Source organism: Barbus barbus (assembly GCF_936440315.1).
Source record: "Barbus barbus genome assembly, chromosome: 41".
Lineage (NCBI taxonomy): Eukaryota > Metazoa > Chordata > Actinopteri > Cypriniformes > Cyprinidae > Barbus > Barbus barbus.
In genome coordinates this window covers 4,900,062-4,914,101 of record NC_136719.1, presented here as the reverse complement: position 1 = coordinate 4,914,101, position 14,040 = coordinate 4,900,062, and the positions used below count along the sequence as shown (strand labels likewise).

Here is a 14,040-nt window from a genome sequence, read left to right as displayed (position 1 = left end):
CAGCAAACGACCCAAACTGACTGAAACAACTATTGCTGTTTTGTTCTTGTTACAGCCTCAGAGCCCAACCTGAAGGTGAAGCATAAGTTAAAGAAGCACCTGAACACCCGTAAGAGCCCGCTGACCCGCAAAGAGAGCGCGCCGCCCGCCGTCAAACACCGCGTCCCTGACACGCTGGGTAACTACAACACCCTACCGCTGCTTTTTGTTGTTATGATTGAACTCTTTTGCTGTAGTCATATTGTATGTATAGATACTCATTTAGTTGTTTTTTTATCATTTTGTAAAAGTTACATGTCGTTTAGGCATTTTCTTGCTTTTAATTGTGCATATTTTATAAGATTAAACTAAATATTCTCATGTCCTGTCAGTTAAAGGAACATTGTTGCATAGTTACATTCATTTAGCATAATACAATTTTTAGGAATAGTTGACCCAGAAATTTTAATTCTGTCATCATTTACTCACCCTCATGTCCTTCCAAACCTGTAAGACTTTCATTCATCTTCAGAACACACATTAAGATATTTTTATGAAATCTGAGAGATTTCTGTCCCTCTGTTGACAATCGACGCAACTACCACTTTGATGCTTTATATAATGAACAGGGTTTCATTTAAGCTTTTATTCACATATAAATATTAATTAAAGCACATATCGTTTATGAGGTTTATTCTCGTGTCATGCGGTATGTTTGAGCTTCAGGTTTGTTCTTGTGCATCAGGCAAGTATGATTGAGCTTATGTCTGCTGATCAGTGTTTATATGTGAATAAAAGCCTAAATTCAATCTGTTCATCATATAAAGCGATCGAGTCTCTTCAGTAAATCTGGACTGAACTGTTTGATTCATATAGTTTTACGATCTCTTTATAAACTTTTTGAGTGTCAACGGAGGGACAGAAATCGCTCAGATTTCATTAAAATGATCTTCATTTGTGTTCTGAAGATGAACAAAAGTCTCACGGGGTTGGAACGCTACGAGTAAATGATGACAGAATCGTCATTTTTGGGTTGACTATCCCTTTAATACATGTGCATTGATCCATGTTTAGACTGACAGATTGTGTTTGTTTGCTGCTCTCAGATTCGTCCCCCAGCAGCAGCAGTACTCCAGTGTCCGGCTGCAGCTCTCCAAACGACAGCCTGCCCAATGAGAACGGAGTGCTGCCCGCTACCGCCAGCCTGTCCCATGAGGTAACAGTCCTCACACTCCCAAAATACACTCCTCAGCCCGGTCTCTAAGGTGTATCTTGGCTTCCTTATAATGGAGTTCTGGTAATGCAATTATATATCCTAACATTTATGGAAAATGGCTCATGTAATGATGCAGTCTATAATGCAAATTTTAAAAAAATGCAATGTTTTTTTTGTTGTGGAGAGGACAAACTCTCAGACAAACACACACAGAAGCATGATGGGACAGTTCTTTAATATTCCTCTGGTGGGAGTTGTTTGCTCGGGGCGTTTGTTGAGAAAGCAGAGCTCGACAGGGCTTGTTTCAGGAGGTTCCTGCTTCGCACCGCCCTTTGGCATAATGACATGTTTTAAACAAAGACACTGGAGAAGGACAGCTGCAGGCAGCTGCCAGGACACCCAATCTCCCGTTTCCATCCCAAGCCTCCTCATCGCTTTATTACTCCATTTTTGGGCTTGAATAAATGCACATCTCTCTGATGGGTCGCACACAGGAGCCTCGTCCACTCGCACGCAAGAGTAGATCACAGACTTTTTTTTTTTATTAAGGGTCAATATTTGCCCCATGGAAATTAATTTTTTGATGGCATTTTGGTTCTTTTAAAATCCGTAGTCAACAAAATATTATTATTTATTCAATTGATTTAATCAATTTAATAAACTTTTTTGGTAGGGACCAATTTTTACTCTTAACTAGTTGCTTATTAGCATGCATATTGCCATTTTACTAACATATTGGCTGTTTATTAGTACATATTAATGTCTTATTCTGACCATATTTTAGATTCCTTAATCCTACTTCATACCTTGAACTTAACAACTATTAATGAGCAAAGAATTTGGAGTTTATTGAGGCAGAAGTCATAGTTAATTGTTAGTTAATAGTGAGAATTGGTCCCCGAATTAAAGTGTGACCAGATTTTATGGCTGATTATTATACTAATAAAACAAATCAACATCAAATATAAAGGCAGCTGCAAATTATAAGCATGAATAATGCTTTGCTGAAATAAATAATTTATAAAAAAAATAAAAAAGTTGCTTTTCATTAAAAAAACATTTCATATTAGCAACTTTTACCCAAAACTAGGCCTGCTGTGAATAATAGTCATCGAATATTTTGAATTATAGAATACAGATATGAAAAAAAAGTGAAATGTTGACTGTTTAGCTGCATTTCCCCCCCTAATTCCTGTGTAATTGTTGTGCCGTGTGTGTGTGTGTGTGTGTGTGTTTCAGGCTCAGAGGCTGCTGTTGCAGGACGGCTCTTTAACTCACTTCACCGTGCATAATCCCTCCAGTCTCCCCACCATCACGCTCGGCCTCCCCGCCAACACCAAGGTATCGCAATCAGCACCACAGCCTTGGTTTTTCTTACAGTCAGTGATCAGTAATTCCTAACAAGAATTGCACAACTTAACTACAGTTAAAATTATAATTAAGTACTTTACATGCACTTCTTTAAAACATGACGAAAGATTATTAAAATATAAAGATTGAAAATGTACTTTAAAGTAAAATGTTTAATTTGACATTGCAAAGTTAGATAAGAAAAGGTATAAACTTAAGTGGCCTTTTATTTCATTAATATTATATTATCTGCAAGCACAGTTTTTAAATAGTCTTTTAAGTTTTGAAGTGCACATTTTGCACAATTAAACACACTTCTTTTTCTCAAGAGATGTTACTTTTTGAATTTACACTATAATATCGGAGTTTTATTTTTGAGTTTTTGAATTATTTTTCTATTCATAAAAATAATTACAATACAAATAATTATGTTCCTAGATGATAATTGGTCAATATAATCCCTAGTAAAAAAGTAATATATTTAAAATACATTTATTTCATACAAAGTATAGTTCAGTTCATATCTATTAACATATTTACTGACATATCGCTTGAGATTACTGGTATAAAAATTATAATTCAACTTTATTTGGAATAAAACTTGTTCACAATGTGCATTTCTTCTTATTAAACTGTTTTAATGTCACTGTTGATGAGGATTGATCTTTGAACAATAGTCTATAATGCAAGATATTTAGAGTGTACCTTAAGTGTTTGTAATAGTTCCTCTTTAGCACAATCAAATGTACTTCAGTATATCTTTAGTTGGACTTCAGCACTACTTCCTCACAATAAAAATGCTTTAAGTACAAAATTAGTTGTTCCAATTTAGCAGACTTTATACCAGTTTAGTATACCAAAAGTACAATTGTAATTTTGATTAAGTACATAAGTGCATATTTAAATGCATTTTAGCATACTTAGCATGAAATAAATGTATTTCATTATATTTATTTTTCACTAGGGATATTCCAGCCTTTTTGATTAAACAATATTGTAATTGATTGAAAATTGTACAAAACTACATTGCTCCCATTATAACCGACGAATCTGTCAACACTGCAAGCTGCATAGCATCTGTACCGGGGTGTAGGCTATGTCAGGGAAACGCATCATCATTTGAATTTTAAAATCGCCCACAAGTAAGTGAGAGCCTTAGATAACATGAGAATAACTCAAATAAAAGTACACTGTAAGAAAGTTGAGCCAACTTAAAATTTGAAGGCAACCAGCTTCAGCAGATTTTTTTTTTTTTCAGGATATTTTCAACATTTTGTTGTATAAACTTAAAATAACAAGTTGAGAAAACTCAAAAATCTTAAAATTTTAAGTTGGCTCAACTTTTACAGTGTAACAAATGTGTTGCTTTCCATATAAGCAATGAATTAACACACTGTTTCTCTTATAGTTTAAACATCAAGTGTTGACAAAATACAGTACCAAAAACTTTCTTGAACAAAATTGAGTTTTGATGTTTCATGTCTTAGTTGCATTAATTATTTACATTTAGTATTATTTTTTTAAACCTGTCCGAACTGAGCCGAGACTAGTTTAGAATCGCTGTAATGTACTTTTACAGGGGTAATGCCTCATATGATAATATTCATGAGTTATTTTGAGGCTGCAGTTCAACCCAGAAGCTGGTAGCGTGATGTGAAGTGCTCTCTTGCGGTGCTGTTTCTGCAGCTGGAGAGTGAGCTGGGCTCGCTGAAGCTGGGTCGTGTGTCGATGGTGCCGGGTGGGTCTCCGGTGCTGGTTCCTCTGGGTATGGAAGAGCAGAGCGGGCCGCTCATACAGCCCGTCCTCATCCTGGAACCCTCTGGACTCGTACACACCCCTCTCCTGGCCGGTAAGAGATCCTAACGCAGCCTCAATCATGCTGAGAGGAAATGCTACTGAAGTACAATATGCTTGATATGTGCTCCACCTAGTGGTCACTGCTTGAAACAATAGCCTAGCTGTTGGGAATAACATAGCAGTGACAAATGACAATATTCAGAATATAAACTACATTTATTTATTTGTGTGTAGTTTACACAACAAACAAATATAGGACATTATTAGTCAGTAAGGTTCATTTTATTTTATTTTATGAAATAAATAATTTTAATTAGCAATTAAATTGATTAGTAGTGACAGTGAAAGTAAAGTCTTTTACAAATTTATTTCAGTTTCAAATAATTTTGTTCTTTTTAATGATGCTGAAAATTCAGCTATGCATTACAGGAACAAATAAAAAATAAAATAAATATAAAAAAAAATATTACTTAATAGTAATATACCATACAATATTAATTTACTGTACTTGTGATGAAATAAAACCTTTGTGAGCATAAGAGACTTCTTTCAAAAACAGTGTATATAATGATAATTATTTATTATATTTATCAGAAAATATTAGTTATACTATTCTTAAGAAAACAAAAATCTAAACAAAAAACTGGACAGTCTAATATTTAAATACAAAATCAATATTAAAAATATGAATTACATACAAATATAAACATAAAAAGTATGTATTTATAATTAATGTAATATGAGTTAATGATGATCTATTGTTATATTTAAGATATTGTGGATCATGTTCATTTTCTATTTTGTGTGATCTAAACTATATGGCATGATATTTTGATATCTACTGGAATATTATGCGTTCATCTCCTTCTGTTTTTATGAAAGTATAATTAGATTTGTCCCTGCTGTCTGTGTTCAGTTCCAGGTCTGGGTCCAGTTCCTCTGCAGTTCAGCGCGTCTGGTCCTCATAAGCCGCTGAGCCGGACCCGCTCCGAACCACTGCCCCAGAGTCCCCGCATGCTCCATCCTCACCTGCTCCATCAGCAGCAGCACAGCGCTGCCCTCCTGGAGAGACTCAAGCATCAGACTCACCTGGGCAAGGTACAGATCGCACCTGTCACGCCTCACTTTACTCTAGGACAGGGATAATGCAGTGATTTTTGACATATCAGAAGCAAATCTCTTTAGATGTTTGTAATCAGGATAGAAATCTGATTTATTTTACAAGTCTCATCCAAACTGCATTCGTATTTGATTTGAAATGCAATTAAAATCATATTTTGGAAACACATTTTTAGTTTTTTGTTCATTCAAGATGTGAAATTTCACACAAGTTTGTGGCTGTGTTTCCAGAATGGAAACAGATTGATCCGGATCTCTGTCTGTGTCCCGCAGCTCATGTCGAAGTCCAGCGAGAAGCCTCGTCTCCGGCAGATCCCGTCAGAGGACATGGACTCCGAGGAGGTGGGGCCGTCAGCGGGCGACGCCCACCAGGGCAGGGTGAGGGCGGAGTCTCAGAGAGAGCTGGAGAATCAAGAGGAGCAACTCAACCTGCAACACGCCCTCATTCTCAACCAGGTTAGACACAACCCACCAAACCTGAAGCAAACATGCATGAGAAGAATAAGCCGTACACTTTTTGTGGTGCCAAAAACATCTGCCAAAATGTTGTCACATATCATTTAAAAGTGAAAATTAAAAATACTACTATGAGGTGTAAATACCATTCATATATCATATACCGTATCATAATTTTGTCACATTACAGAAATTGAGAATAATTTTTTTCCATGTAGTACTACTTTTCAATACAAAATATCATATTTTATTACAGACAATTATCTGATGCAGTTGAAGAGTTTATGCAGGCATGTTTTCATGCTGAAATGCTTTCTTTTCAGTCACGTCTGTGGGAAACACAAAAACAACTCCAGCAACTGCGCAGACAGACGGCTCACATGGAGACATTGGCGGTACCCATGATGCTCGGTGCCGCACACCGTCCGCTCTCTCGTACGCAGTCGTCTCCAGCCTCCACCTCGCTGACGCTGCCGGACAAAGCCTTGCCTCTCACCACAGCCCCGGAGCCGCCCCAGAGCCAGACGCGCTTCACCACGGGTACACCGTCTCCACCAATCACACGGCACTCTGCAGCAGATGATACACTCACGCTGACTCAAACCTCAATGTGTGTGTGTGTGCAGGTCTGGTTTATGACTCCCAAATGCTGAAGCACCAGTGTGCATGTGGAGACAACAGCAGCCACCCAGAGCATGCTGGGAGAATCCAGAGCATCTGGTCGCGCTTGCAGGAGAGGGGCCTCAGGGGCCAGTGTGAGGTATTTACAGCATGCATTTCCTCTCTTTCCTAAAGGGGGCGCTGAATAATCTGTCCTGCCATTATTTTCAACATTCTCTTGAACACATCCACATTTAAGGCACAATTATGCCCAAAATTAACATTCTGTCATAATTTTTTCACCCTCATGTTGAGCAAACTTGCATGACTTTCTTCAGTGGAATGCAAAAGAATTTTGGGCTTATTAAAATGTATGTTAATAAGAATCTGTAAAGCTTCAAAGTGACAAAATACACCATAAAGGTATTATAAAATTAGTTTATTAGGATATCACGCATCCAATTATTCTATATTATAGTCTTCTGAAGCTACGTCATAGATTCATGTGAGGAACAGATTGAAATTTAAGGGGATAGTTCACCAAAAAAGAGTTACAAACAAAGAGTTTTTTCCTCTGTTGAGCACAGAGAAAGATATTCTGAAGAATGTTGGTAACTAAACAGTTGACGGTAGCCATTGACTTACATAGAATGATGAAAAAAATACTATGGAAGTCAATGTTTACTGTCAACAGTTTGGTTACCAACATTCTTCAAAATATGACTCACCCTAGGTGTATATGACTTACCCTAGGTGTATATGACTTCTTTCAGACAAGTACAATCGGAATTATATTTAAAAATGTTCTGACTCTTCCAAGCTTATAATTGTAGTGAATGGCTGTTGAGATTGTGAAGCCCAAAAAAGCACATCCATCCATCATAAAAAGCTCCAGGGGGTTAATAAAGGCCTTCTGAAGTGAATCAATGCTCTTGTGTAAGAAAAATATCCATATTTAAAGCCATGATCTCTCTGTGTGTGTGTATATATATATATATATATATATATACAGTGTCCTCCAAAAGTATTGGAACAGTAAAGACAAAATTGCTCTGTTGGCTGTGGAGACATTTACATGAATATGAGACAAAACTACAGAATGTCACATTTTATTATTAGCCGTTTCAACACATGTTTTACCAAATAAAAAGAACAGCACTTTTAGAGTTCATCCCACTCATTGATGTGAGCTTTTTTTGCCCAATACTTTTGTAGGGCACTGTATATAATTTTATTGCTGCTTTTGTTAAAATAGTCACAAAATGGTCACAAGATAAATATTCAGCTTTTTTTTCCCCAGATGTTCAGGGGTTTTTTGCATTTAGAAGAACTTTGCCTGTTGAATATTAAAAACTAATTAATTTGTCTCTTCCACGTCACCCTGGCGCCATTTTGGAGGATATCCGCTGGACGGAAACTGCGTACGCTCTTCTGTGTTAGCCGCATACCGGATGCGCTGTTTTCGTTCAAATCAAACGTAAATATACGTAGAAGACGTATACGCTTCAGCTGACACAGAAGAGCGTACGCAGTTTCCGTCCAGCGGATATAATCCAAAATGGCGCCAGGGTGACGTACAGAAGGAGACGAATTGTTGAATGAAGTCGTTATTTTTGTTTTCTTTGCACACAAAAAGTATTCTCGTAGCTTCATAAAATTACGGTTGAACCCCTGATGGCACATGGATTATTTTACCGATCTCCTTGCTACATTTCTGAGCCTTGATCATGTAAGGACCCTTGCTGTCTATGGAGGGTCTGAGCTCTCATATTCCATCAAAAATATCTTAATTTGTGAACGGAGGTCTCACGGGTTTGAAACGACACGAGGGTGAGTAATTAATGACAGAATTTTAATTTTTGGGTGAACTATGCCTTTAATGTTGCTTTCTGATGCTGCGTAGTGCGGCATGAAAATTCAAACGCAGCATCAGAAAGCGACATTAAAGGCATAGTTCACCCAAAAATGAACCCTGACGTACGACATAGGTGTAATGTAAACTTTTCCTTCCTTTTTTCAAAACTTAATTCTCATCTTTTTAATTTCTCAGTCCATATTCACTGTCATTATATTGAAAAAAGATATCCGAAAACCTCCCTGCTTTTAATAACTCCAATGCTGACACCATGTTTGCACCATGAAAATCCTCTCTCAAGTCTTTGATGTTTTTGCTTCCTCTGCAGAGTATTCGGGGAAGGAAGGCCACCCTAGAGGAGTTACAGTCTGTCCATACCGAGCGCCACGTTCTGCTGTACGGCACCAATCCACTCAACCGCCTCAAACTGGACAATCGCAAACTGGCCGGTAACACATCATCACACACACACACACACACAATTCACATCTGATAGATGTGAGTCAACTGCAGCTTGGCCAGCACAACGCCTCATTTTTCAAAGCAAAGGCACGCAGGCACGCCAACACACGAATATAAGCGACTTTCAAAATGACTAAAGTGTTGGAAATGCCAAGCGGCGAATGCGAGAATGACAGTTAATCTGCTTGACGTCACTCTGTGTCCAACAGGCATACTGTCACAGCGGATGTTCGTCATGCTGCCCTGTGGGGGAGTCGGGGTAAGTGAAAACACACACACAGTCGCACACACTCCATAACTTGATATGTTGGTGGCCAGTGTATTACTTGTTGATAACTGGGTTAATTTAGTGCTGTCAAATGATTAATTGCGATTAATCGCATCCAAACTAAAAGCTTTTGTTTACATAATGTGTATATTTATTATGTATATATAAATACGCACTCATGCATGTATATATTTAAGAAAAATGTTATGTTTATATATTAAATATATTTATACAATATAAAATATAATAATATGAATATATAAATGTATAAACTTAAATATTTTCAAAATATATGCATGCATGTGTGTGTATTTATATAAACATAATAAATATACAGAGTACACATACATATGTAATGTAGATAAAAACTTGGATGCGATTAATCGCGATTAATCGTTTGACAGCACTAATTTAATTATTATTATTGATATGGAAAGTGCAATTTTAGCAAAGAATGTTAAAGTATTTTCATTTTTGGCCATGTGCATTAAGACCGGTCTCATGAATTAGTATGTGCGTATGAGCATGTGACTACATTTTATGATGGTCTACGTTCGACACTATTTACTATAACTACATAAATAACTTTCCAACAACGTCAACTACCTCTCATTAGTTTGCGACTACATGTCAGCTAACTCTCATTAGAGTATTATTAGACTGTTAGGGTTTGTAGAATAAGTTGACATGTACTAATAAAGTGTTAGCAGATATTATGCAGACATTCTACTCATACTCAAATGACTGCTATAGTTGACATGTAGTTGCAAAGTTACTTATAGTTAGTAGAATGTCTAAAGTGGACTATCGAAATGGAGTATTACCACATGTTTTTGTTTTTTTTCTCCGCCAAGTTAGCATCTTATGTGCTCTGTGAAGACCCACATGCCATTTTCTGTTGTGTTTGGACACATTTTAATCGGGTTCATCTGCTATAAGTAATAATAGACCATGTGGGAACACTTTAGTTTAGGGACCAATTCTCACTGTTAACTAGTTGCTTATTAGCTGTTTATTAGTACTTCTATTAGCACATATTAATGCCTTATTCTGCATGTAGATACCTTATTCCGACCCCATACCTAAACTTAACAATGACCTTACTAACTATTAATAAGCAATTAAGAGTTTGAAGCAAAAAAAGTTTGTAGTTCATAGTTAGTTAACAGTGAAATTGGTCCCCAAGTGAACTGCACACAGACCATTTCACTTAGTCTTTTCAAGTTTTAAGAAGTAATAAGTAAAAAAAATGTGACAAAACATATACAAAACAAATACAAAGGCTTACTATAGTTTTTGAGTGAAATAAATATTCTTTTATTGTTATAGTCAATGTATGGTACATCTATTTGATGTTTTATTATCAACATATTACATAAATTGAAAGGGATATAATGGAGAAACACTGTTTATTGGACATAACTTTAACACATTCAAAAAAAAAAAAAAAAGCAAAAGCAATGCTCGTAAAGACTTTTCACATGCATTGCTCAACACACATGCATAAAGCTCATCAAAAATGATAAGCGGAAGCTCATCCATACCTGTCTGATTCATAAGAACAAACCTAATTGGTTCTCACACCTCGAACAGTCACGATTGAGCTTCTGTTTACCATATTTAATGTGCTCAATATATCTACTGTATATTGATGATTGTGTCTATGAATAAAAGCCTAAATTAAATCAGTTCATTAAATAAAGTGGTTGTGTTTCATCAAAATACTTGGCTTAAACCGCTCTATTCACATTGATTACTTTTGCGATGTCCTTATGTAGCATCAAAGTTGTGGTTTCATGGACTTTCAGTGGAGGAACAAAAATCTCAGGTTTCATTAAACATAATGTGTTTTGAAGTTGAACGAAAGTCTTATGCGTTTAGAACAACAAGAGGATGAGTAAATGCTAACAGGATTTTCATTTTTGGATGTACTATCCCTTTAAGTAAACAGTGTGAAAACTGGGTAAAACAACCTCAAAATGGTGACCCAGGATCAGTCTTGATCTGCATGCACTGAAGTACATGACACCGTAGAGTGTCCCATTTGTAATTTTAGGTTTAAGAACAGTGATCATGACATTTGTGGCCACTAAGTTCCCTCAAAGCAAGCCCACATTGACACCTGCTCTAGAAGAAACCACTGGCTGACAGTCAATATGGCAAAAGTGGACCCTTCTGTGACAGATCTGAGGTTAGAGAGCACTGATCCCAGCGCAGTCTATCCAGGCAGAACCCCGGCTGAAAATTTGGAGAAAATGTTGAAAACTTCACTCTGACGATCAAGCTCAGAGCAGGTCCATGTGGAATGATTGGAACAATATGTGCCATGAAGGATAAAAGAAATTCCAGCCCTCTCATTGTTCACGGTGCCAAACCACAAGCAATGCAAGTTCGGCAAAAAAAAAAAAGGATGAGGGAAAATGAAAGAGAAAAGAGAGAAGGAAGATGTGGGGAGCAGGGCAACAAACAAAAGGGAGAGAGGGGAATGTATAACCTCATTCTTTCTTCTCATGGCCACCCCTTACTCTCCTGCCGCTTATGAATGCAGTTTTATAGAGTAATGATGGTCTCTTTTCTCTTACTAAAGTTAGCATCACTATTGCTACCACTCAGAGTTGGGGGTTTGTTCAAATCACATGTATTAAGTTTATCCTGCACCGTTGAATTATACCTCATTAGACTTGAACTGAAGAAGTGTTTGTGTGAAAACGTGGCTGTTGTATCACTGTTTTGGAGCGCTCGGCTTCCCATTTAAAGGGATAGTTCACCCAGAAATTAAATTTTGTTATTTTCTCACCCTCAAGTTGTTCCAAAGCTGTATGAGTTTCTTTCTTCTGTTGAACACAAAAGAAGATATTTTGAAGAATGTTGGTAACCAAACAGTTAACGGTAGCCATTGTGAAATGAGTGTTATCTGGTGTTTATTTGAGAACATATGTGTTGCACAGATTAGCGCCCTGTTAGAGCGTTTAATTTTATTTATGCTTTTTATCAACTTCTTTGATACATTTACTTCCTCTTATTGCTCACTTGCCGTGACATATGCTCCATGAAAGCAGAAATGACTTAGTAACAAAGGTGAAAAATCCAGACTTGAGAGGATAATTAGGTACATTTCAGATTTTGAGCTAGATTTGAAAGTGGCACATACTGAAAAATCTGATTCTAAAAGATCAGATTGCACAAGTGTGTGTAAAAAGATCTGTTTTGTGCCAATGTGTGATAAAAGCATGCAAATGTAGCTATGCAACTACCCACAACAACTAAGAAACTATCTAAAATTACCCTAGCAACCAATCAGAACACCCTAGCAACTGCATTTAAACAGCCTTGAATCTAGTACATTTCAAAAGTTTGGGGTCATTGTTTTTTTTTTAATATTTAATACTTGTATTTATCAAGGCATTAACAAATAAAGACATTATAATGTCACAAAAGATTTCTCTGTCAAACTAATGATGTTCCTTTCAACTTTATATTTATCAAAGAATCCTAAAAAAAACTAAAGATTCCTATTATGTTTCCACAAGAATATTAATCAGCACGGCTGTTTTCAACACTGATAATAATCAATGAAACAGAGCAGTAATCGGTATATTAGAATGATTTCTGAAGGATCATGTGACACTGAAGATTGGAGCAATGATGCTGTAAATTCAGCTTTGATCACGGGCATAAATTACATTTTACAATATATTAAATTAGAAAACAGGTATTTAAAATTGAAATAATATTTCACAATATCGCTGTTTTTAAAGTATGAATGAATGAATGAATGAATGATGCATTTATATAGCGCTTTATTGTGTATTGCTGTACACCCAAAGCGCTTTACAATCATGTGGGGGGGGTCTCTCCTCAACCACCACCAGTGTGCAGCATCCACTTGGATGATGCGACGGCAGCCACAGGACAACGGCACCAGTGCGCTCACCACACACCAGCTACAGGTGGAGAGGAGAGAGAGTGATAGAGCCAATCAAGTGTATAGGGATTATTAGGAGGCCATGATAGAGGCCAGTGGAGGGAATTTGGCCAGGACACCGGGGTTACACCCCTACTCTTTACGAGAAGTGCCATGGGATTTTTAATGACCACAGAGAGTCAGGACCTCGGTTTAACGTCTCATCCGAAAGACAAATTTATTTTTGATCAAATAAATGCAGCCTTTAAAAACATATAAACTAGTGAAAAATATAACATTTTAGGCATGATAATATGCATAACCTACAAGCCGGTGTACCGATGAGAGGCCATGTTTATGGCAATATGGAGACCACACACAAAGAATATTTAAACATACCATAAGTATGACACATAACAGGAAATCTATTTATAGTTTTGGTCACTCCAGCCTCTTTCTTTTAGTGTATTCTTGAAATGTAGTTTATGTTCTGTAATTTGTAACACACACTTCGCCTTGTGGATGCTTACAACAAAAATAAGCATCTAAATACTTTAGCACGCATGAGTGATCTTTATACAAATATGGTTGGATAAACATGTTTCGTCATAATTCTCCAGCGTTACCATCTGTTTGAAAGCATACAGCTGGCTATTCATTCATTAGAATAGGATTACGCTCAGTTTACTGATTGGTTTAAATTGTGGATTAAAACTGAGATGGTTAAAGTACGAGTTGAGATTCCACCTCGTCTTGTCGTCTGCGGTTGTTGTTGTTGACGAGCACATCTCTATTGCATCAGTTTGCTGTATGTGCCCGTCACGCGGCATGCAGCCGTGCCCTTCAGTTGAACCGCTGTTTGCGGCTTTGCAGATTTATGAACGTTGATCACGGCTGTCATAATGATAAATGTGCTAATGTACGCCAAGACAATTCAGCTACATCATTTTATTCTGGCGGAATGTGTGACTGACATAGATTATTTGTCATGTACGCAGCGCTGAGGATAACGTGAGCCAGGGCTTGGGTGGAGG

The 14,040-nt window shown here is 37.0% G+C and overlaps 1 protein-coding gene across 4 annotated transcripts in view; it reads left to right on the top strand.

Annotated features, from left to right (window-relative positions):
- LOC306860986 (histone deacetylase 7-like) overlaps positions 1 to 14,040 on the top strand; it is an 87,450-nt gene that overhangs the window by 54,214 nt on the left and 19,196 nt on the right. For 2 of the 4 annotated variants that reach the window (XM_079403027.1, XM_079403029.1), the window contains exons 7-16: positions 56 to 178; positions 1,086 to 1,195; positions 2,435 to 2,536; positions 4,232 to 4,394; positions 5,259 to 5,440; positions 5,735 to 5,917; positions 6,241 to 6,457; positions 6,544 to 6,677; positions 8,701 to 8,821; positions 9,044 to 9,093. In XM_079403027.1, coding sequence (XP_079259153.1) covers positions 56 to 178; positions 1,086 to 1,195; positions 2,435 to 2,536; positions 4,232 to 4,394; positions 5,259 to 5,440; positions 5,735 to 5,917; positions 6,241 to 6,457; positions 6,544 to 6,677; positions 8,701 to 8,821; positions 9,044 to 9,093 — 1,385 coding nt within the window. Of the gene's footprint in view, positions 1 to 55; positions 179 to 1,085; positions 1,196 to 2,434; positions 2,537 to 4,231; positions 4,395 to 5,258; positions 5,441 to 5,692; positions 5,918 to 6,240; positions 6,458 to 6,543; positions 6,678 to 8,700; positions 8,822 to 9,043; positions 9,094 to 14,040 lie in introns of all 4 variants that reach the window. The other 2 variants (XM_079403026.1, XM_079403028.1) reach the window with 1 other exon arrangement.